At 42.4% G+C, this 21408-nt stretch overlaps 2 protein-coding genes across 2 annotated transcripts; one reads left to right on the forward strand and one right to left on the reverse strand.

The window, feature by feature from the left end:
* Window positions 1-256: 256 nt before the first annotated feature.
* On the reverse strand, window positions 257-2279 carry LOC129824814 (uncharacterized). Its single transcript, XM_055884315.1, has 3 exons — window positions 1592-2279; window positions 614-831; window positions 257-508 (listed from the first exon to the last, which is right to left on the reverse strand). The coding sequence occupies exons 1-3, from the start codon at window positions 2253-2255 to the stop codon at window positions 440-442; spliced, it is 951 nt and encodes a 316-aa protein (XP_055740290.1). The 5' UTR covers window positions 2256-2279; the 3' UTR covers window positions 257-439.
* LOC129824813 (uncharacterized) lies at window positions 2139-20415 on the forward strand. Its single transcript, XM_055884314.1, has 14 exons — window positions 2139-2231; window positions 14848-14888; window positions 17585-17724; window positions 17831-17902; window positions 18165-18308; window positions 18398-18478; window positions 18598-18747; window positions 18865-18914; window positions 19036-19105; window positions 19191-19277; window positions 19371-19469; window positions 19592-19672; window positions 19769-19873; window positions 20046-20415. Exons 1-14 carry the CDS (start codon window positions 2221-2223, stop codon window positions 20175-20177), a joined length of 1263 nt encoding a protein of 420 aa, XP_055740289.1. The 5' UTR covers window positions 2139-2220; the 3' UTR covers window positions 20178-20415.
* Window positions 20416-21408: the final 993 nt, after the last annotated feature.

The following is a 21408-nucleotide window of genomic DNA, read 5'->3' on the forward strand; positions in this document are numbered from 1 at the left end:
GGAGTTTTTCTATTGTTATATTGTTACACTACTTTTTGATACTGTTTTTATGAATTAATGTCATGTACAACGTAATGCACTGGTTTTGTAATTGTATTTGAATGTGAAATGAAAATAAAAATTATTTCCCCTCCCAAAAAATAAATAAAATAAAAATCACTAGTAACATTAGCAGGAGACCACCAGGGACATCTATGATCGGCTGACAGTCTTGGTTAAACCACATGTATTCTAAAGCAATATTCACCTGCTTTCATAGAGTAAGGATTCACTCCTTTGGGGACACTGCCAGTGTTCCCCTGATATCCATATGTCCCCATCGGTGGAGGTGGTGGTACACACTTGTTCTGTAAAAAACATCAACACATTTTCCAAATTGTTAGTAATATTATCACAGTTAAAATACAATGGTTGTTCACTGTTTTTAATTTCATTGAATTTAAGTGTGTACCTCAGCCTTGGGCTCAGTTTTGTTAACCCATCTGTGCAGAGTTGGATCCGAGACAATCTGAGGAAGAAGATATTAGCAATGTGAATCAAGCCGCAATAGTTTTTTTTTTAATCCACTCAATTGTCTCTACATAGAATATAGTGTTAATATCCAGTTCCTTACAGATCTGTCTTTGTCCTCAGGTAGATGAACCTCCTCCTTATTAACTCTTCCACTCCCAAAGACCCAGCTGAGCCAGCCTCCACTGTTATTGTGAACGGCAGGGGTCTCGGGCTCAGCCACCGGCCGGCTGCCAGTCTGGCACTGAGGGTTGGCCTCGGAGTGTTCCGGCTTGGTGATGGACATCATAGCAAGATGCTCAACATATCTAAGTTGGACATCTGTAATAAGTGGGAGAAGTCAGGCCAATCTGCTCATGTCACCATACAGAACAATTACTAGCTGACAGGTAGAAACGTCTCGCTCTGATACTCTGTTACAACCCAATCTTAACCTACACGCAGTCACAGGGATAACTGGGAGGTTACTCCAGGACTCTGCCATCGTATTGTTTTGGTTGCAAAATCAACAATTGCCTGCATATTATGCGAGGGCTTACAAATTTGACCAATCACCAAACAATTTCAGCATAAAATAGTCACATCATCACAATATTATCGCATAGAACTGACCCATTACCACAGTACAAAAAGAGGGTTCGCAATTTCAACCAATCACTGCACATTTACTGCATAATATGGTTCAATCAAGCTACAAGTCAACACAGTTTTTTCCCTTGTCAGCGCATTTTTGCAACAAATTGGACAAAACAATTGCATATTGCTATGCAAAATGTCATAATTGTTGCTGCAAAATCCAGAATATTTATCCGCAAATATAAAAGAAAATCCATGTGAAATCCTGGAGAGATCACTGGAGTATGAAAATGTATACACTCACTACTGTAAGTCGCTCTGGATAAGAGCATCTGCTCAATGACTAAAATGTCAAAGTAAAATGGAGCTAAACCTGTTTTATGTAGAAAATGCATGAAAGTATTACAGATATACACTCACATGAGCCATACATTTAACCTATCACAGCTAATTCTCACGCTATCACAATGGTAATTTCTTTACTAATTAGGTAAGTTTAAGTGACCTCTTCTCTTGGAATAGAAATCCACAGGTGGAGTACATGCTCCACCATCCCATTTCCACAGTGGTGCCACCATGGGGATGATGGGAGGTGGTTGTGGATGATTGTGTCCACTCTTCAGAGTGGTTGTGAGGAAGATCTCCTCCCTCTCTGCAGGGACACTAGCCTTTGGGACGATCCACTCCCTGTGTGCAGGGACGCTGGCCTTCAGGAGGATCAACTCCTTTTGTGCATTGATGAGGCCTGATGCTCTGAGGATCTTCTCCTTTCGCACAGTGACAGTAGTTGTTGGAAGAATCCCCTCCCTCTGTGCAGAGACACTGTCTGTGAGGAGGATGTCCTCCCTCTCTTCAGGGATGAGGCCTGACGCTCGGAGGATCTCCTCCCTCTGCGCAGTGATGCTAGCTGCTGAGAGAACCCCCTCCCTCTGTACAGGGACACTGGCTGTTTGGAGGGTACCCTCCCTCTTTACAGGGATGAGGCCTGATGTTCGGAGGATGCTAGCTGCTGAGAGAATCCACTCCCTCTGTACAGGGACACTGTCTGTTTGGAGGATCCCCTCCCTCTGTGACGAGATGAGGCCTGATGCTTGAAGGATCTCCTCCCTCTGCACCGCAACTTCGGCTGCTGTGATGATCTGCAGGTATAATATAGAGCATATAGTCATTCCCTAAAAAATCAACCACTTGGAATCTATAACATCATTGACACATACACCTGAGTGTATTAAACATTAAGAACACCTTCTCTTTCCATGACATAGACTAATCAGGTGAAAGCTATTGATGTTAATTGTTAAATCTTCTTCTCAGTGTAGATGAAGGGGAGGAGACAGGTTAAAGATTGATTTTTAGACAATTGAGACATGGATTGTGTATGTGTGTCATTCAGAGGGTGAATGGGCAAGACCGAAGATTTAAGTCCCTTTGAACAGAGTATGGTAGTAGGTGCCAGGCGCACCGGTTTGTGTCAAGAACTGCCATGCTGTTGGGTTTTTCCCGCTCAACAGTTTTCCCTAAGTATCAACAATGGTCCACCACCAAGGGGGGAGGGCAACTCAATAGGAAGGTGTTCTTAATATTTTGTTCACTCAGTGTAGATCAATCCCTAGCATAGACTTTCATTTGTATGTGTACTGATACTGTAAATACACAAATTATATTAATGTTATCTACAATATATTATAATACCGTAAGCCTCCCTTATGCAAAGGCATTTCCTCCTACAATTCTGAGCTGATTTTCTTCACCTTAGCAATATTTTGTATCTTTGTTAATTTTCACATTTATTGTGTTTGGAATGACACTGTTACTACAGGAGATGATGCTATCATAAAGTATTTGATGTAAGTATGTAGGATAATTACCCATAATGCTCACTGACTGAACATTCAAAATTAACATGGCAATTATTGACGCATTCTCATGCTGTCGGAAACTGGAACCTCAGAGTTAAAATTAATGTAAGTTATCAGTGTAGAGCTTCCTACTGGTTGATTCTGATACTTCACAAGTGGGAAACTTGAAATCATCATTCCATAACGAGTTCGCGAGTCAGAAATGTCAAAATTTCCTAGTTCCGACTTGAAGGGCCTTCTATGATGTAGGGCAGGTCAGTAACCAAATTATTTTACTGTGCCCAGTTGCACACACTTTTATGGTCACACAAGTTGCCAACGGTGGATTCAAAATGAGTAGCCTAACAATTATTTACATGGCCCCAGGTACATTTGAACCAAATTATTTTTCTGTGAGAAATCAATAATAGATGCACACATAGGATAACAGTCAGCAATTGACAGTGAGCAATGAGCAAGATAAGCATAGATGGGAAGTTGACAATAGCTTATTATTAGTGTAAATAAATTGTATTTCTATGGTTGCAGTCCTCAAAGATTGCATTGAATTGAATTAATCAGATCCAATGATTTACTGCCTGTAGGGTGGGGTACCGCTAGTTATCATTATTATAATCACCATCTCAATCATAATCACCATACCATCATAGACTTATTCTTCTGTATCTGAGACTCATCTGACACTACCTTAGACATGGCAGTCTGCAACTCAATACACTGCCCCTGCATGGTGTTCAGCGTCCCCTGCATGTGGTTAATCGAATGCTTAACATCGTTCAGCAGGATCTGAATCTCAAGCCTGCAAGAAATGAGGCGGTTCAACATACTGAGACGACGAGAGGCTTCAGACCATGCCCATTGGACCATCTTTAGGATTCTTTCTCACTTAACACCAATCTTATTAGGAATGTAACTTTGTGCAGAAAATGTTACTATAGTGTTATTTAGAAGAAAAAAAGTGTACTTTGTCAGGCGCCAAAAGGATGACGGGATGTCTCCCTGCTCCAGTGAGCTCTGCTGGCAGGTCTTGCTCACTGTTGGAGGAACGGGAGCCAAATTAGAGGAAACATATCTATGGTTGTTCAGCAATGAAACATTCAAGGCATAATAGGGATTGTCCTTCCATGTGAAAAGAATAACAGCTGGGGTTTACTTTCTCACTTTTAGATAATGTAATACAATCTTTAAACCCATCAGAAGTGTAGCGCTTACCTCCATGAAAATATTGGTCCATGTTAATTATGGCTGCATTGTCCCGCTAATCGTTAGCTGTCTTATCTGAATTAGTATATCGGACAATTTTTCTTGGGTCACTATAACTATATCTATTTTGCCAATTCGATTGATCCCCTCTACCACACGGAACCCCACTAATCTACCGACGGAAACGCACGAGGTGACTAAAAATAGACCTCCATCCTAAGCTATCTTGCTACTGATAGGCTGCTACCCGGCCAACTGTCTGGATCGCCGTGACCCCAACCAACCTCTACTCATTGGACCCTTATGATCACTCGATTAAGCATGCCTCTCCTTAATGTCAATATGCCTTGTCCATTGCTGTTCTGGTTAGTGTTTATTGTCTTATTTCACTGTAGAGCCTCTAGCCCTGCACACTATACCATATCCAACCTTTCAGTTCCACCACCCACATATGCGATGACATCACCTGGTTTCAATGATGTTTCTAGAGACAATATCTCTCATCATCACTCAATACCTAGGTTTACCTCCACTGTATTCACATCCTACCATACCTTTGTCTGTACATTATTCCTTGAAGCTATTTTATCGTCCCCAGAAACTTCCTTTTACTCTCTGTTCTAGACGTTCTAGACGACCAATTCTCATAGCTTTTAGCCATACCCTTATCCTACTCCTCCTCTGGTGATGTAGAGGTGAATCCAGGCCCTGCAGTACCTAGCTCCACTCCTATTCCCCAGGTGCTCTCTTTTGATGACTTCTGTAACCGTAATAGCCTTGGTTTCATGCATGTTAACATTAGAAGCCTCCTCCCTAAGTTTGTTTTGTTCACTGCTTTAGCACACTCTGCCAACCCGGATGTTTTAGCCGTGTCTGAATCCTGGCTTAGGAAGACCACCAAAAATTCTGACATTTTTATCCCTAACTACAAGATTTTCAGACAAGATAGAACGGCCAAAGGGGCGGTGTTGCAATCTACGGCAAAGATTGCCTGCAGATTTCTGTTTTACTATCCAGGTCTGTTCCCAAACAATTTGAACTTCTACTTTTAAATACCACCTCTCTAAAAACAAGTCTCTCACCGTTGCCGCCTGCTATAGACCACCCTCTGCCCCCAGCTGTGCTCTGGACACCATATGTGAACTGATTGCCCCCATCTATCTTCAGAGCTTGTGCTGCTAGGCGACCTAAATTGGAACATGCTTAACACCCCAGCCATCCTACAATCTAAGCTTGATGCCCTCAATCTCACACAAATTATCAATGTACCTACCAGGTACCACTCCAAATCCGTAAACACGGGTACCCTCATAGATATCATCCTAACCAACTTGCCCTCCAAATACACCTCTGCTGTTTTCAACCAAGATCTCAGCGATCACTGCCTCATTGCCTGCATCCGTAATGGGTCAGCGGTCAAACGACCTCCACTCATCACTGTCAAACGCTCCCTGAAACACTTCAGCGAGCAGGCCTTTCTAATCGACCTGGCCGGGGTATCCTGGAAGGATATTGATCTCATCCCGTCAGTAGAGGATGCCTGTTTTTTTTTTTTAAATGCCTTCCTCACCATCTTAAATAAGCATGCCCCATTCAAGAAATTTAGAACCAGGAACAGATATAACCCTTGGTTCTCTCCAGACCTGGAACCCCTTAACCAACACAAAAACATCCTATGGTGTTCTGCATTAGCATCGAACAGCCCCCGTGATATGCAACTTTTCAGGGAAGCTAGAAACCAATATACACAGGCAGTTAGAAAAGCCAAGGCTAGCTTTTTCAAGCAGAAATTTGCTTCCTGTAACACAAACTCAAAAAAGTTCTGGGACACTGTAAAGTCCATGGAGAATAAGAACACTCCTTCCAACTGCACTGAAGATAGGAAACACTGTCACCACCGACAAATCCACTATAATTGAGAATTTCAATAAGCATTTTTCTACGGCTGGCCATGCTTTCCACCTGGCTACCCCTACCCCGGTCAACAGCACTGCCTGCTCCTGCCCGCCTGTCCAACATCACTACTTTGGACGGCTCTGACTTAGAATATGTGGACAACTACAAATACCTAGGTGTCTGGTTAGACTGTAAACTCTCCTTCCAGACCCACATCAAACATCTCCAATCCAAAGTCAAATCTAGAATTGGCTTCCTATTCCGCAACAAAGCATCCTTTACTCATGCTGCCAAACATACCCTTGTAAAACTGACCATCCTACCAATCCTCGACTTCGGTGATGTCATTTACAAAATAGCCTCCAAAACCCTACTCAATAAATTGGATGCAGTCTATCACAGTGCCATCCGTTTTGTCACCAAAGCCCCATATACTACCCACCACTGCGACCTGTACACTCTCGTTGGCTGGCCCTCGCTTCATACTCGTCGCCAAACCCACTGGTTCCAGGTCATCTACAAGACCCTGCTAGGTAAAGTCCCCCCTTATCTCAGCTCGCTGGTCACCATAGCAGCACCTACCCGTAGCACGCGCTCCAGCAGGTATATCTCTCTAGTCACCCCCAAAACCAATTCTTCCTTTGGACGCCTCTCCTTCCAGTTCTCTGCTGCCAATGACTGGAACGAACTACAAAAATCTCTGAAACTGGAAACACTTATCTCCCTCACTAGCTTTAAGCACCAGCTGTCAGAGCAGCTCATAGATTACTGCACCTGTACATAGCCCATCTATAATTTAGCCCAAACAACTACCTCTTTACCTACTGTATTTATTTATTTATTTTGCTCCTTTGCACCCCATTATTTCTATCTCTACTTTTTTTACTTTTTTTTACTTGCTATATTGTATTTACTTCGCCACCATGGCCTTTTTATATTTTTATTTATTTATATATATATTTTGTTTGCCTTCACCTCCCTTATCTCACCTCACTTGCTCATATTGTATATAGACTTATTTTTCACTGTATTATTGACTGTATGTTTGTTTTACTCCATGTGTAACTATGTGTTGTTGTATGTGTCGAACTGCTTTGCTTTATCTTGGCCAGGTCGCAATTGTAAATGAGAACGTGTTCTCAATTTGCCTACCTGGTTAAATAAAGGTGAAATAAATAAATAAATAAATAAGGTGCTTTAGTAACAAAACGGATGGCACTGTGATAAACTGAATCCAGTTTGCTGAGTAGAGTATTGGAAGCTATTTTGTAGATGACATCGCCGAAGTCGAGGATCGGTAGGATAGTCAGTTTTACTAGGGTAAGTTTGGCGGCGTGAGTGAAGGATGCTTTGTTCCGGAATAGAAAGCCGACTCTAGATTTGATTTTGGATTGGAGATGTTGGATATGAGTCTGGAAGGAGAGTTTGCAGTCTAGCCAGACACCTAGGTACTTATAGATGTCCACATATTCTAGGTCGGAACCGTCCAGGGTGGTGATGCTAGTCGGGCGTGCGGGTGCAGGCAGCGAACGGTTGAAAAGCAATGGGGGGGGGTGGGGAAAACAACCAGCCACCACGACCAGTGATCATGCGATTCATCTCCCGGACAGCGAGGGATATGACATGGAAAAGTGCAAAGAGAAATGACCTGAGGTTCAAGGAGGATCTGACAGCATTTGACAAAGAAGCTCTGAATCGTCTGGCCGATAATTGAGAGAGCAAGGAAGGAAGGGAAAAGTGCATACTTTGCGGGAGCTCAGGCTTTTGGTAATGGAAGGGAAATTCACTCTGACACCTAGTTTGTTGACTGCTGGACTTATCAATTGAGTTGTGCAGGACTGAGTTTTATTTGCTAATTTGATAAAACTAGATATTTCTTGAGGAAAGAGCATTGTTTGTGTGAGCCAAACATTCAAGAAACTCATGCCTGTTCTGTTGCACAGATACTGCGTTTTGGAAGTGTCAATGGTGATGATATGAATGATATTTGGTTTTCATTTGGTACTAATCAGGCAGCAGGTGTCCCTATTTTAAAAGGCAACTTTAAGGCTCATATTGAGTCATGAAGCAGATAATGCAGGGAGATGGATTATACTATTGGTAGATGTCAACCATGTTCAATTCATTGTTGTAAATACTTATGCTTCCAATAACAAGTCAAGTAACTGTATTTTATTTAGAGACATTGAGAGGAAAATAAGTAAAATTATGTCTAAATTTCCATTGGCCAAAGTAATATGGGGTGGAGATTTTAATACAGTATTACATGATAATCTAGATAGATGGCCTCCTAAGGATAGCAATTCTGTTTGTGAGATAAGGAATATATGTCTAAGGTTAGGTGTTCTAGATATTTGGAGACATAAGAACCCAGATAAGATTATGTTTACATGGAGTACCAAAGATTTATCTATACAATCCCGTATTGATTTCTGGCTGATATCTGTAGATATGGCTGACAAGGTTGACGATTGAACCATGGATTTTAACAGACGACAACGGGATCTCAATAAAGATAAATATGCATGGTTTGTCAACCAAAAAAAGTTAAAGGTTACTGGAAAATGAACAAGACTTTACTAGAGAATTAAGTATTTAAGAAGGAAGTAGCGGGAATTAATGATAAATACAGGAATTGTGCCTGTGTTATGAATACGTTTGGAAGTTACTGGGAGCTAATGAAATTTGATTAAGGCTTTTGGCTATTTCAATGGGGAAAGAAATTGCTCGTGCCAAGAGAGAGAAAGAATATGACATCATAAAGGGAATAATGGATTAAACTAAAAAAAGGGAACTAACTAATCAGGAATTACTGGAGCTATCATCATTGCAAATGCAGTTAGACTGTATCTACGAGGAAAAGGCCCGGGGAGCGTTTGTAAGATCAAGATGAAAATGGATGGAAGAGGGAGAGAGAAATACAAAATATTTCTTTAATTTCGAAAAAAGGGCAGGCGAAAAGACTTCCTTCCATATGTCAATTAATGACTAATAATACTCCCAATGAAAATCCAAAAGAAATCTCTCAGCGTGTTGCCCAGTTTTTTTTTATCAGAATCTGTATACATCAGCCCAGCCAACTTCCAATATGGATATTTTCCTTGACAATGTAGCAAACATTGCTAAGAAGATAATGATTTCATGGATTTGTGTGATGATGAGTTATCTGAAATTGAGATAAAAGACTATTAAAAGCCTTAAGGACAACAGGTCCCCTGGAAATTATGGTTTAATAAGCGAGATTTATAAATCATTCAACGATAAATTTATTCCTTTCATTCTTGCTATGCTTCCTTACAGCAATGTGTAATTACTTTGATTCAATGGACATAGGTGGGGTAATATTTGTGTGATGACCTAAAATGGGGCCAGAAGCTCATCAGCACCCCATCTTATATGTCCAACCACCCTGAACGTCAGACTCTATTGAAGCACATACAGTGGTGTAAAGTACTTAAGTAAAAATACTTTAAAGTACTACTTAAGTAGTTTTTGGGGGTATCTGTACTTTACTATTTATAGTTTTGACAACTTTTACTTTACTACATTTCTAAGGAAAATAATGTACTTTTTACTACATACATTTTCCCTGACACCCAAAAGTAATCGTTACATTTTGAATGGCTAGCAGGACAGGAAAGTTGTCGGTTGGATGTACTGCCAAATTCTCTAAAATGAAGTTGGAAGCAACTTATGGTAGAGAAATGATCATTCAATTCTCTGGCAGCAGCTCTGGTGGACATTCCTGCAGTCCGCATACCAATTGACAATCCCTCAGAACTTCAGACTCTGGCATTGCGTTGTGAAAAATATGCACATTTTAGTGGCCTTTTGTCCCCAGCAAAAGGTGCACCTGTATAATGATCATGCTGTTTAATCAGCTTCTTGATATGGTGCACCTTTCAATGTGGATAGATTATCTTGGCAATGGAGAAATGCTCACAATTTTTGGGGCGTTTGGAACATTTCCGGGATGTTTAATTTCAGCTCATGAAACATGGGACCAACCTTTTACATGTTGCGTTTTTTTGTTCAGTATAGTTTATTACAAATATAGCAGTATACAGTCCTCCAGATATCTGTTGACAAAGACATACATCACTGTGTATTTGTTACTCTGTACAAACAAAAATGGCCAAACATTTTTTTGTTTGTTGCCATTTTCCATTGTTACTAACTTGTACTGGTTAAAAGTATGATTAAAGAAGAAGAAAAAACGTGTATGTTTTGCAAACCATGTTTAGTACATCTGAAAGAGACCATGACAAATTCCTGGTTCAACTAGATATTATAGTCATCAAAAGGGTAGAATTTTAGCATTGATATACTTATGATACAGTACTTTACAGCTTTGATTGGTCACAGAATATATGACATGAAGGGGTGATGTAATTATCTTAATTAGTGTAGATTTGAATAGTTTAGTTAATCAAAAGTGAAGTATGGTTATAGGCCCAATGGGTGTTGTTCATATACCACTCTGACTCAAAATCAATATATTAGATACATACTATTTATCAGCATATTGACAGATTATTGCTATCAACTGCTGGTTGCAAGATATATTAACCTGTTTGTATCTTTTGGAACAATGGCAATTAAGTTGATTAAGTAGAATAGATAGATGGGCTACCACTGGTGTCACAGGCATCACAGGTCTTGACCACCATGTTGCGATGCTTCTTTAGGATCACGTTGTTGTTGTCAGCGTAGAAGAGTACAGAGATGGGACTGAGCTTGGTGGGTGCGCAGCACGCTTTGGGAACCTCATCTGGCTTCAGAAGGTGAACCTGCCATTGAAAACGGTAAATCAGACTCATTCATACATGCACTTTCATATAGTCAATGATAATATCCTGTTATAAAAGAGATATGGGTTATTTAAGCAATAAGGCACAAGGAGGGGTGGTATATTGGCCATATACCACAAACCTCAGAGGTGCCTTATTGCTATTAGAACACCTACTCATTCAAGGGTTTTTCTTTATTTTTACTATTTATTTCATTTATTTAACCAGGAGGGGCTCATTGAGATTTAAAATCTCTTTTTCAAGAGCGTCCTGGCCAAGATAGGCAGCACCAAGTCATTACAAAAATTACAGACAAACAACATGAAAAACTACAAGTAATCTAGTAGAAACCATTGAATTCACAAGAGTATAACAAAAATCAAAAACAGCAAATTAAAAACATTGACAGGTCAGGGAATCAGTCTCAAGATCATTCATCAGTGATTTAAAAATACCAATCGGGACAAGTTCTTCCAGTTTAAAAGTATTTTGTAAGGCGTTCCAAGATGATGGCGCAGAGTACATAAAAGCTCTTTTACCAAATTCAGTTCGGACATTTGGAACAGTTGGCAGGATAAAGTCCAGCGAACGAAAATAGTACCCACCACATTTCTGAACAATAAAAATGCCCAAATAAAAAGGTAGTAAACCCAACATGGCTTTATAAAACAAAGTATACCAGTCACTGAGCCTACAAGTGACTAGAGAAGGCCAGCCAACCCTGGTATACAAAGTGCAGTGGTGCGTAAGGGTTTTGCAGTTTAAAATAAATCTCAAAGTACCATGGTAAATGGTGTCAATTGATCTCAAACACTGAGCGGAAGCATTCATATATAAAATATCCCCATAGTCTAGTAAAGGCATAAATGTAGCTGATACTAGCCTCCTTCTGGCTTCAAAAGAAAAACAGGCCTTATTCCTAAAATAAAATCCCAATTTCAGCTTCCATTTTTTTGTAAGTTGTTGAATATGCAATTTAAAAGAGAGGCAGTCATCAATTAAAATTCCAAGATATTCATATGAGGTTACAACCTCAATCTCCTTGCACTGAAAGGTATTAATAGGTGAAAGGATCAGAGGTCTATTTCTTGCTTTAGAAAACACCATTAGTTTAGTTTTGTCAGTATTGAGGATAAGCTTCAATTGACACTGTGTATGTTGAACAGTATAAAAAGCCATTTGCAAGTTCTGGAAAGCTTTTGTAAGAGACGAGGCACAACAGTAAATAACAGTATCATCAGCATAAAAATGAAGTTGCGCATTTTGGACATTTTTGTCTAAATCATTTATATAAATAGTGAATAAGAGAGGACCAAGTCCAGAGCCTTGGGGCACACCATTAAAGACAGACAATTTAACAGACTTAAGCCCATTAAATTGAGTGCACTGAGTTCTATCAGACAGATAGTTAGCAAACCATGCAACTGAATGCTCTGAAAGACCTACACTCGACAAGCTCTGCCTTAGTATAGCATGATCAACTGTATCAAAAGCCTTAGAGAGATCAATAAAAAGTGAGACACAGTGCTGTTTTTTGTCAAGGGCTTCAGTGATATCATTTAAAACCTTCATGGCTGCTGGTACATTGATAAAATAGAGTTAGTAAATTAAAAGTCTTTTAGCTGTTCACTCACAAGGGTTTCAAGTATTTTCACCAGGGGTGACAGCTTTGAGATTGGCCTATAATTATTTTAAAGAGTTTTTAAAAGTGGTAGTACAAATGCTGATTTCCAGAATTTCATTACATTCCAGGGTTAGATTGAACAGATATGTAAGTGGTTCAGCTATGAAATCAGCTGCCAGATTTAAAAAGCAGGGATCCAAAAGATCAGGGCCTGCAGGCTTTCTCTGATCTAAGGATTTCAGGGCTTTATGTACCACCTGCACTGAGAATGGCTAAAAGTTTGACCAGCTCTCACTGGTTCATCCACACATGGTTGTACAGAGACAGAGGACACTGAATCAAACAGCCTACCAGATGATACAAAGTGCTCATTGAAACAATTCAGCATTTCAGTTTTGTCATATACAGCAAGAGAGTCCTTCAAAACACATGACGGTAATTCATTAACATTACTGTTACCAGACATAGACTTAATAGCCTTCCAAAACGTTCTAGGGTCATTCAGGTTATCAGTGGTAACAGACATAAAATATTCAGACTTGGCCTTCCTGAGAAGAAAATAACACTTGTTTCGTAACTGCCTAAAAATAAGCCAATCAGCATCAGAACATGATTTCCTTGCTTTAGCCCAGGCTAGATTACGGGCGTGAATAATACAAGACAGCTCTGAAGAAAACCATGGATTATCCCGCCCTTTAACCCTGAACCTTCGGAATGGGGCATGTTTGTTTACTATTTGGAAAAGACCATCATGAGAGAATATCCAGGCAGTTTCCACATCAGGGATAAACTCAATCTTGCTCCAGTCAAAATAAAACAAATCATGAAAGAAAGCCTGCTCATTAAAACACTTCAAATTTCTCTTACGAATAAAACGTGGGTTTGTCTTAGGAACCTTAGTATTTCTAACAGCAACAACAGCACAATGGTCACTTAAATCATTACAAAAACACCAATCGCAGAATATTTATGTGGAACATTTGTTAAATCTACCCTGATTGATTTGATATTATCTGAGCATTTAAGATTTGGGCGAGTTTGTGAGTTAATCAACTGGGTAAGATTCATAGAATTACAAAACATTGTTAAATCATCAGACACCAGCTTTAACCAACACCAGTTGAGATCACCAATCAAGATCATTTCACTGTAAAGAAGTTTAGACATAAGGTGCATCAAAGAAGAAAATGCTATTTTCTACATTGTTGAATAAAACTATGAAATAACAAATGGAATCATGTAGTAACCAAAAAAGTGTGAAACATATCAAAACATATCATATATTTGAGATTCTTCAAATAGCCACCCTTTACCTTGATGACAGCTTTGCACACTCTTGGCATTCTCTAAACCAACTTCACCTGGAATGCTTTTCCAACAGTCTTGAAGGAGTTCACACATATGCTGAGCACTTGTTGGCTGTTTTTCCTTTACTCTGCGGTCCTACTCATCTCAAAACATCTCAATTTGGTTGAGGTCGGGGGATTGTTGAGGCCAGGTTATCTAATGCAGCACTCCGCCACTCTCCTTCTTGGTAAAATAGCCCTTACACCGCCTGGAGGTGTGTTGGGACATTGTCCTGTTGAAAAACAAATGAATTATCCTGAGTGGCGCAGTGGTTTAAGGCAAGCTGTGCAGTTAGAGATCCTGGTTGGAGTCCAGACTCCGTCGCAGCCGGCCGCGACCGGGAGACCCATGAGGCGGCACATTCATCGACTGCAAATCTACCATTCCAGTGTTTTTAATTGCTATATTGTATTTACTTCGCCACCATGGCCTATTTATTGCCCTTCTACCTCCCTTATCTCACCTAATTTGCTCACATTGTATATAGACTTGTTTTTCTACTGTATTATTGACTATGTTTGTTTACTCCATGTGTAACTGTGTTGTTGTATGTGTTGAACTGCTTTGCTTTATCTTGGCCAGGTCGCAGTTGTAAATGAGAACTTGTTCTCAACTTGCCTACTTGGTTAAATAAAGGTGAAATAAAAAAATAAATATCAATAAGCTACGAAGGAGCACGTCGACGCCACTAGAATGATGACAAGCAATTTTAACGGATTCTAAAGGGAATCATAGAATTCCAAACTCATTTCTATGGCAACACAGTTGTCAATTTTGTAAACAATCATTTTCGAACGTGTGTTGCCAAGCGACATCTAACCGACGTTCTATGGAATGTTTTCTGTGCGAAAACAACTTCCGTTTGCTGCTGACAACAAACTTGTTTGATTTTTGACACCTGAGATAGAACAATCGACTGGAAAATGCCTGGGTGCTTTTCAAGACTGGCGGAGAAAGTGCGTGGACGTCGGCGGCCTACTGCGTCGACAGGTTGTTCAAATTCATTTGTGGCTTGTTTTCCTTGTCTTTTTCTGTTTTGTAGGGTTCGTGATTGTCGACAGGTGGACAGCGACTTCGAAGAGGGTATGTGGAGTTTAAAACTCTTATTTTACTACATTTAACAATGTCATTATAATTTGCAAAATGTTGTGTATTTCTATAATTCAGACTTGGCAAAAATGTTTGTGCTAGAGATGTTTACATTTACATTTAAGTCATTTAGCAGACGCTCTTATCCAGAGCGACTTACAAATTGGTGCATTCACCTTATGATATCCAGTGGAACAACCACTTTACAATAGTGCATCTAACTCTTTTAAGGGGGGGGGGGGTTAGAAGGATTACTTTATCCTATCCTAGGTATTCCTTAAAGAGGTGGGGTTTCAGGTGTCTCCGGAAGGTGGTGATTGACTCCGCTGACCTGGCGTCGTGAGGGAGTGTGTTCCACCATTGGGGTGCCAGAGCAGCGAACAGTTTTGACTGGGCTGAGCGGGAACTGTACTTCCTCAGAGGTAGGGAGGCGAGCAGGCCAGAGGTGGATGAACGCAGTGCCCTTGTTTGGGTGTAGGGCCTGATCAGAGCCTGAAGGTACGGAGGTGCCGTTCCCCTCACAGCTCCGTAGGCAAGCACCATGGTCTTGTAGCGGATGCGAGCTTCAACTGGAAGCCAGTGGAGAGAGCGGGGTGACGTGAGAGAACTTGGGAAAGTTGAACACCAGACGGGCTGCGGCGTTCTGGATGAGTTGTAGGGGTTTAATGGCACAGGCAGGGAGCCCAGCCAACAGCGAGTTGCAGTAATCCAGACGGGAGATGACAATTGCCTGGATTAGGACCTGCGCCACTTCCTGCGTGAGGCAGGGTCGTACTCTGCGAATGTTGTAGAGCATGAACCTACAGGAACGGGTCACCGCCTTGATGTTAGTTGAGAACGACAGGGTGTTGTCCAGGATCACGCCAAGGTTCTTAGCACTCTGGGAGGAGGACACAATGGAGTTGTCAACCGTGATGGCGAGATCATGGAACGGGCAGTCCTTCCCCGGGAGGAAGAGCAGCTCCGTCTTGCCGAGGTTCAGCTTGAGGTGGTGATCCGTCATCCACACTGATATGTCTGCCAGACATGCAGAGATGCGATTCACCACCTGGTTATCAGAGGGGGGAAAGGAGAAGATTAATTGTGTGTCGTCTGCATAGCAATGATAGGAGAGACCATGTGAGGATATGACAGAGCCAAGTGACTTGGTGTATAGCGAGAATAGGAGAGGGCCTAGAACAGAGCCCTGGGGGACACCAGTGGTGAGAGCACGTGGTGCGGAGACAGATTCTCGCCACGCCACCTGGTAGGAGCGACCTGTCAGGTAGGACGCAATCCAAGCGTGGGCCGCGCCGGAGATGCCCAGCTCGGAGAGGGTGGAGAGGAGGATCTGATGGTTCACAGTATCAAAGGCAGCCGATAGGTCTAGAAGGATGAGAGCAGAGGAGAGAGAGTTAGCTTTAGCAGTGCGGAGCGCCTCCGTGACACAGAGAAGAGCAGTCTCAGTTGAATGACTAGTCTTGAAACCTGACTGATTTGGATCAAGAAGGTCATTCTGAGAGAGATAGCAGGAGAGCTGGCCAAGGACGGCACGTTCAAGAGTTTTGGAGAGAAAAGAAAGAAGGGATACTGGTCTGTAGTTGTTGACATCGGAGGGATCGAGTGTAGGTTTTTTCAGAAGGGGTGCAACTCTCGCTCTCTTGAAGACGGAAGGGACGTACCCAGCGGTCAAGGATGAGTTGATGAGCGAGGTGAGGGAAGGGAGAAGGTCTCCGGAAATGGTCTGGAGAAGAGAGGAGGGGATAGGGTCAAGCGGGCAGGTTGTTGGGCGGCCGGCCATCACAAGACGCGAGATTTCATCTGGAGAGAGAGGGGAGAAAGAGGTCAAAGCACAGGGTAGGGCAGTGTGAGCAGAACCAGCGGTGTCGTTTGACTTAGCAAACGAGGATCGGATGTCATCGACCTTCTTTTCAAAATGGTTGACGAAGTCATCAGCAGAGAGGGAGGAGGGGGGAGGAGGGGGAGGAGGATTCAGGAGGGAGGAGAAGGTGGCAAAGAGCTTCCTAGGGTTAGAGGCAGATGCTTGGAATTTAGAGCGGTAGAAATTGGCTTTAGCAGCAGAGACAGAAGAGGAGAATGTAGAGAGGAGGGAGTGAAAGGATGCCAGGTCCGCAGGGAGGCGAGTTTTCCTCCATTTCCGCTCGGCTGCCCGGAGCCCTGTTCTGTGAGCTCGCAATGAGTCGTCGAGCCACGGAGCAGGAGGGGAGGACCGAGCCGGCCTGGAGGATAGGGGACATAGAGAGTCAAAGGATGCAGAAAGGGAGGAGAGGAGGGTTGAGGAGGCAGAATCAGGAGATTGGAGATTGGAGGTTGGAGAACGTTTGAGCAGAGGGAAGAGATGATAGGATGGAAGAGGAAAGAGTAGCGGGGGAGAGAGAGCGAAGGTTGGGACGGCGCGATACCATCCGAGTAGGGGCAGTGTGGGAAGTGTTGGATGAGAGCGAGAGGGAAAAGGATACAAGGTAGTGGTCGGAGACTTGGAGGGGAGTTGCAATGAGATTAGTGGAAGAACAGCATCTAGTAAAGATGAGGTCAAATGTTGTAGCTAGCTAGCTTGCTAGCTAACATTAACTTTAGTAACTGTTGCTAAGCGATCGACTTTTGCTTCCTAGCTAGCTAGTATTAGCAGTCTTGCTACGTTTTATGTCCTAACAATTGTTTATTTTATATTCCAATGTTCCTCATTTTAGAAACAACTGTCCTGGATGAGGTCCAGTTGGATGTGCCATTGGATGATGTGCCAGATGTTCCACAGCTGCCAGTCCTCCTTGATGTCCAGAATGCTGCTATCATCCTTGAGGATGTGCCAGATGTGCAGACTATCCTTGAGGTACAATTTTCTGAAAGTTTGGGGTTTTATGTTTGAAAAATATCCCAGATATTCAAGTTGTGTCTCTTTGACATGAAACAAATATCTTGTCTGCTTTCTGCTTTAGGAGGCCACTGGCAATTGGCAGTTGATTCCGATTAGGTTCAGCCCCCTGTACTGTGGGCCTGTTGTGATCAGGGTAAGAGACCCCCCACACGCAGTCACATCACGGTTACTATGTTTACAGTTTCCAACATGAATGTATTGTAATGTGCGGAACAATGCCAGTCCGGTGGTTAAAGCTTGGAGAACTTTCCAGTTCATCAGCCCCATCATCACCTACATGCGTGGGGGATCCCAGGTATGTGTCTTTGTAACTTCCTAATCTACATTGTCAGTGTGTCACAGCGATTGCTGTAGTGGTTTTGTTGATGTTGTCTTGTTGTTTATCTCAACGGCAGGTGGTGGTGAGGATGCACCACGTGAATAGGGTGAGAGGCCTGGAGACTCAACTGGTGTGGGCCATCTCCAAGGAGACAGCCAGGCTTAGTCCAAAAGGCATCCCCTACTGTGCCACCAAAGTGCAGTCCATCACTTGGATCCAGGTAAGACGTAAATACTACTGAAATAGTATTAAATTTGATTTTTCTTCACTTATTCCATTTGGCCTTAACATGTATTCTCTCTCTGTCAGCGTGTGGCTGGCAGGGTGACCCACTATGTGTCTCACCTCCGCCACGAGACGTCTGTGGACGTGACGCTTGGCTGCTACCAGGTAAATAAACAATTTCCTATGTATATAGAGTAGACATTACTGGGCATTTTTGCATTAGATTTGGTGTGTTTTCTAATATTGTGTGTGTGGTAAACAGGTGTGTTGTGTGTTTTGAGCAGCAGACTGATGTCTCAGTGGTGTACGCCACTCTCCACATGGGGCTGGACGGGCTTCTCTCCTCTTCAGCGTGGTCGGAGGCTGCCTCCTTCTCTACGCCCACCACTCAGCAGTTCACTGACCCAGAGCCTGAGGGCCACAACTGCTATGAGGTCAGACGTTACACACACATACTATTGACTAGGAGCATTAAGATCCTTCCATTGACCGATTGTTTGTTATGTCATTGAATTGGTCACTGATTTTGAATGCTTGTTTTGTTGTCGTAGGGCTGGGAGGAGGACCTGCTGCCTGAGGAGAGGGAGGTTCCTCTGCTAAAGTGAGTTCCTCTAAATGTCTGTGTAGTGTGGGCTTGTCAGATGCTGAAGGATAGTGGTCATAATGCTGTTATCCCCCATTGACTCTAATGGTTGACATGCTCCATTCCCTCCCTTTTACAGCCTCTACCTTACCACCAAGAGAGTGGAGGACATCGCCCTGAGGCTCGTCTCCCTGCGCCAGGCCTTCACTGTGAGTGGACCCACTTTTCTTTTTCTCTCTGTGACTTCTTGTTCTGTCTCCTAGAGGAAGATGCCTCACCCTAACTCTTCCCTAGACCCTGCTTGGTTCCACCCTGAGCAGGAACCATCTGTTTGTGGCGGGAAAGGTCCTCCTGGGCGCACTGGTTCAGGCCAACCACATGGTAACTCACTAATTCATTCTCTTTCAAGGGAAAGAGAGCGTCCCTGAGGGGAAATGTGTTCTGTTCACTAAGATGCTCTTTTCTTTGTCATAGGACGGGGCCAAGTTCATCCGTACTTATAACGACTTTGTGGACTACCTGAGTGACCCCTCCAAGCGGAATGACATTGAGAGGGAGCTGGCTGAGGCAAAGGTGAGTTCATTAACTCTTTCAAGTCTCACTGAGTTCTTCCACATGCATGTCTTTTATACATCACAGTAGCTGATCTATATGAAATCATTCCTATTTTCTCCAAATGTGTTTTCTTGTCCTAGATCCATCATGTGAACATGATAGATGTCGTCTTTGAGCTGGTGCTGTTATGGATGATGACAGCTCAGAAGTCCCTGATGGTGGTAAGTAGCATCTCACTGGTACATGTTTTGATATCTATTAGCAGTTTCACTTAAATTCCTCTTCTCTTCTATTCTCTCCTCCTTTGTTTCCTTTAGCACCCCGGTGGGTTTGTGGAGCGTCTGTACGCTCTCCTGTACTCCTTCCTGCCCACTGCTGCCAACATGGAGCCAGAAACTGACAGATACCTGCTGCTGCTCAATGTAAGAGTCAAGAGGTTACTTCCTGTTTACTTCCATATTCTTAGTGTACTTCCTTATTTGTGGTTAACCAGGTTCCAATGTCATTTTAGGGGGAGTTTCTAATTGTTTCTCTCCTCTTGATAAGCTAGTAACTCAGAGCCATTTTCTATGTGTTGTGTGGTGTTCTCTTCAGGGCGGGCTGATGGCTCTGCTAGAGGACATGTTTGGCCAGCAGCTGGCCTGGTACTTTAACCCAGAGTCTCTGGTCACGGAGCTCTCCAGCCTCCTGGAGTACCACTTGGAGAACCTCATGGCCAGCATGTAGTCCTACTGCAGGGACCATACTCCTTTCTCCTTCTCTCTCTCTTTTGAAGGAATTAAGGACGTGCTTTGTTGATCCCTGATTAGTTAACACCCATTAATTTAATGTATTCTCTTGTTTTCTCTCCCCACAGGATTCTTGTGACACTTTACCACCCAAGAGGGATCCAGACACCAATGCACTACATTACTTTGCACTGAATTTGACATTTTTAAATAAAATAAGTTGTAGTTCAAAAACATTTTTGTTTCCGTCTTGTCATCTATTTGATTTTATGACCATTTCCTCTTCCTAGAGGTATAATGCTAATATTAGATTATTACATGAACAATGATGCTTTATTATCTGCATATGGAAATAAAAAAACAATGTTTAGTTGATTTACAGATACTACAGGCCCACACTTTATATGATTTTGTACTGTGGTTTGTGATACTGTACTATTTAAAAACATGTAGGACTACATACACTGAGTGCACAAAACATTAGGAACGTCTTCCTAACATTGAGTTGCACACCCTTTTTCCCTCAGAACAGCCTCAATTCATTGGGGCTTGGACTCTACAAGCTGCACTAAGCGTTCCACAAGGATGCTGGCCCATGTTGTGTCAGGTTGGCTGGACGTCCTTTGCGTGGTGGACCATTTTTGATACACATGGGAAACTGTTGAGCATGAAAAAAACAGCAGTGTTGCAGTTCTTGACACACTTAACCCGGTGCGCCTGGCACCTACTACCATACCCCGTTCAAAGGCACTTAAATCTTTTGTCTTGTCGAATCACCCTCTGAATGACACACACAATCCATGTCTCAATTCTCTCAAGGTTTTAAAATCTTTCTTTAACTCCCCTTCATCTACACTGATTGAAGTGGATTCAACAAGTGACATCAATAAGGGGTCATAGCTTTCACTTGGTCAGTCTGTCATGGAAAGAGCATGTGTCCTTAATGTTTTGTATTATCAGTGGGTGTAGTAACCTGGTACAGTATAACGTTTACCACTAGAGGGGGGAATTGCTTCAGTCTTGAATGTTACTTCTCCCTATCCCTACTCTACATTAACAGTCTGCCATTGTAGACTCCGGTAACTCGGGAATCTTAGTTGTTTATATTTGCCATTAATGTCTGAACCATTTACCATCTTTCCCGCTGAAACCAGTAATGTTAGCATTCATGTGAGAGAGGGTGTAGTAGTGCATACTGACCACTAGTTGGATCATAGTGTGGGTGGTGG

Source organism: Salvelinus fontinalis, chromosome 27 (genome assembly GCF_029448725.1).
Source record: "Salvelinus fontinalis isolate EN_2023a chromosome 27, ASM2944872v1, whole genome shotgun sequence".
NCBI classification, from domain to species: Eukaryota; Metazoa; Chordata; class Actinopteri; order Salmoniformes; family Salmonidae; genus Salvelinus; species Salvelinus fontinalis.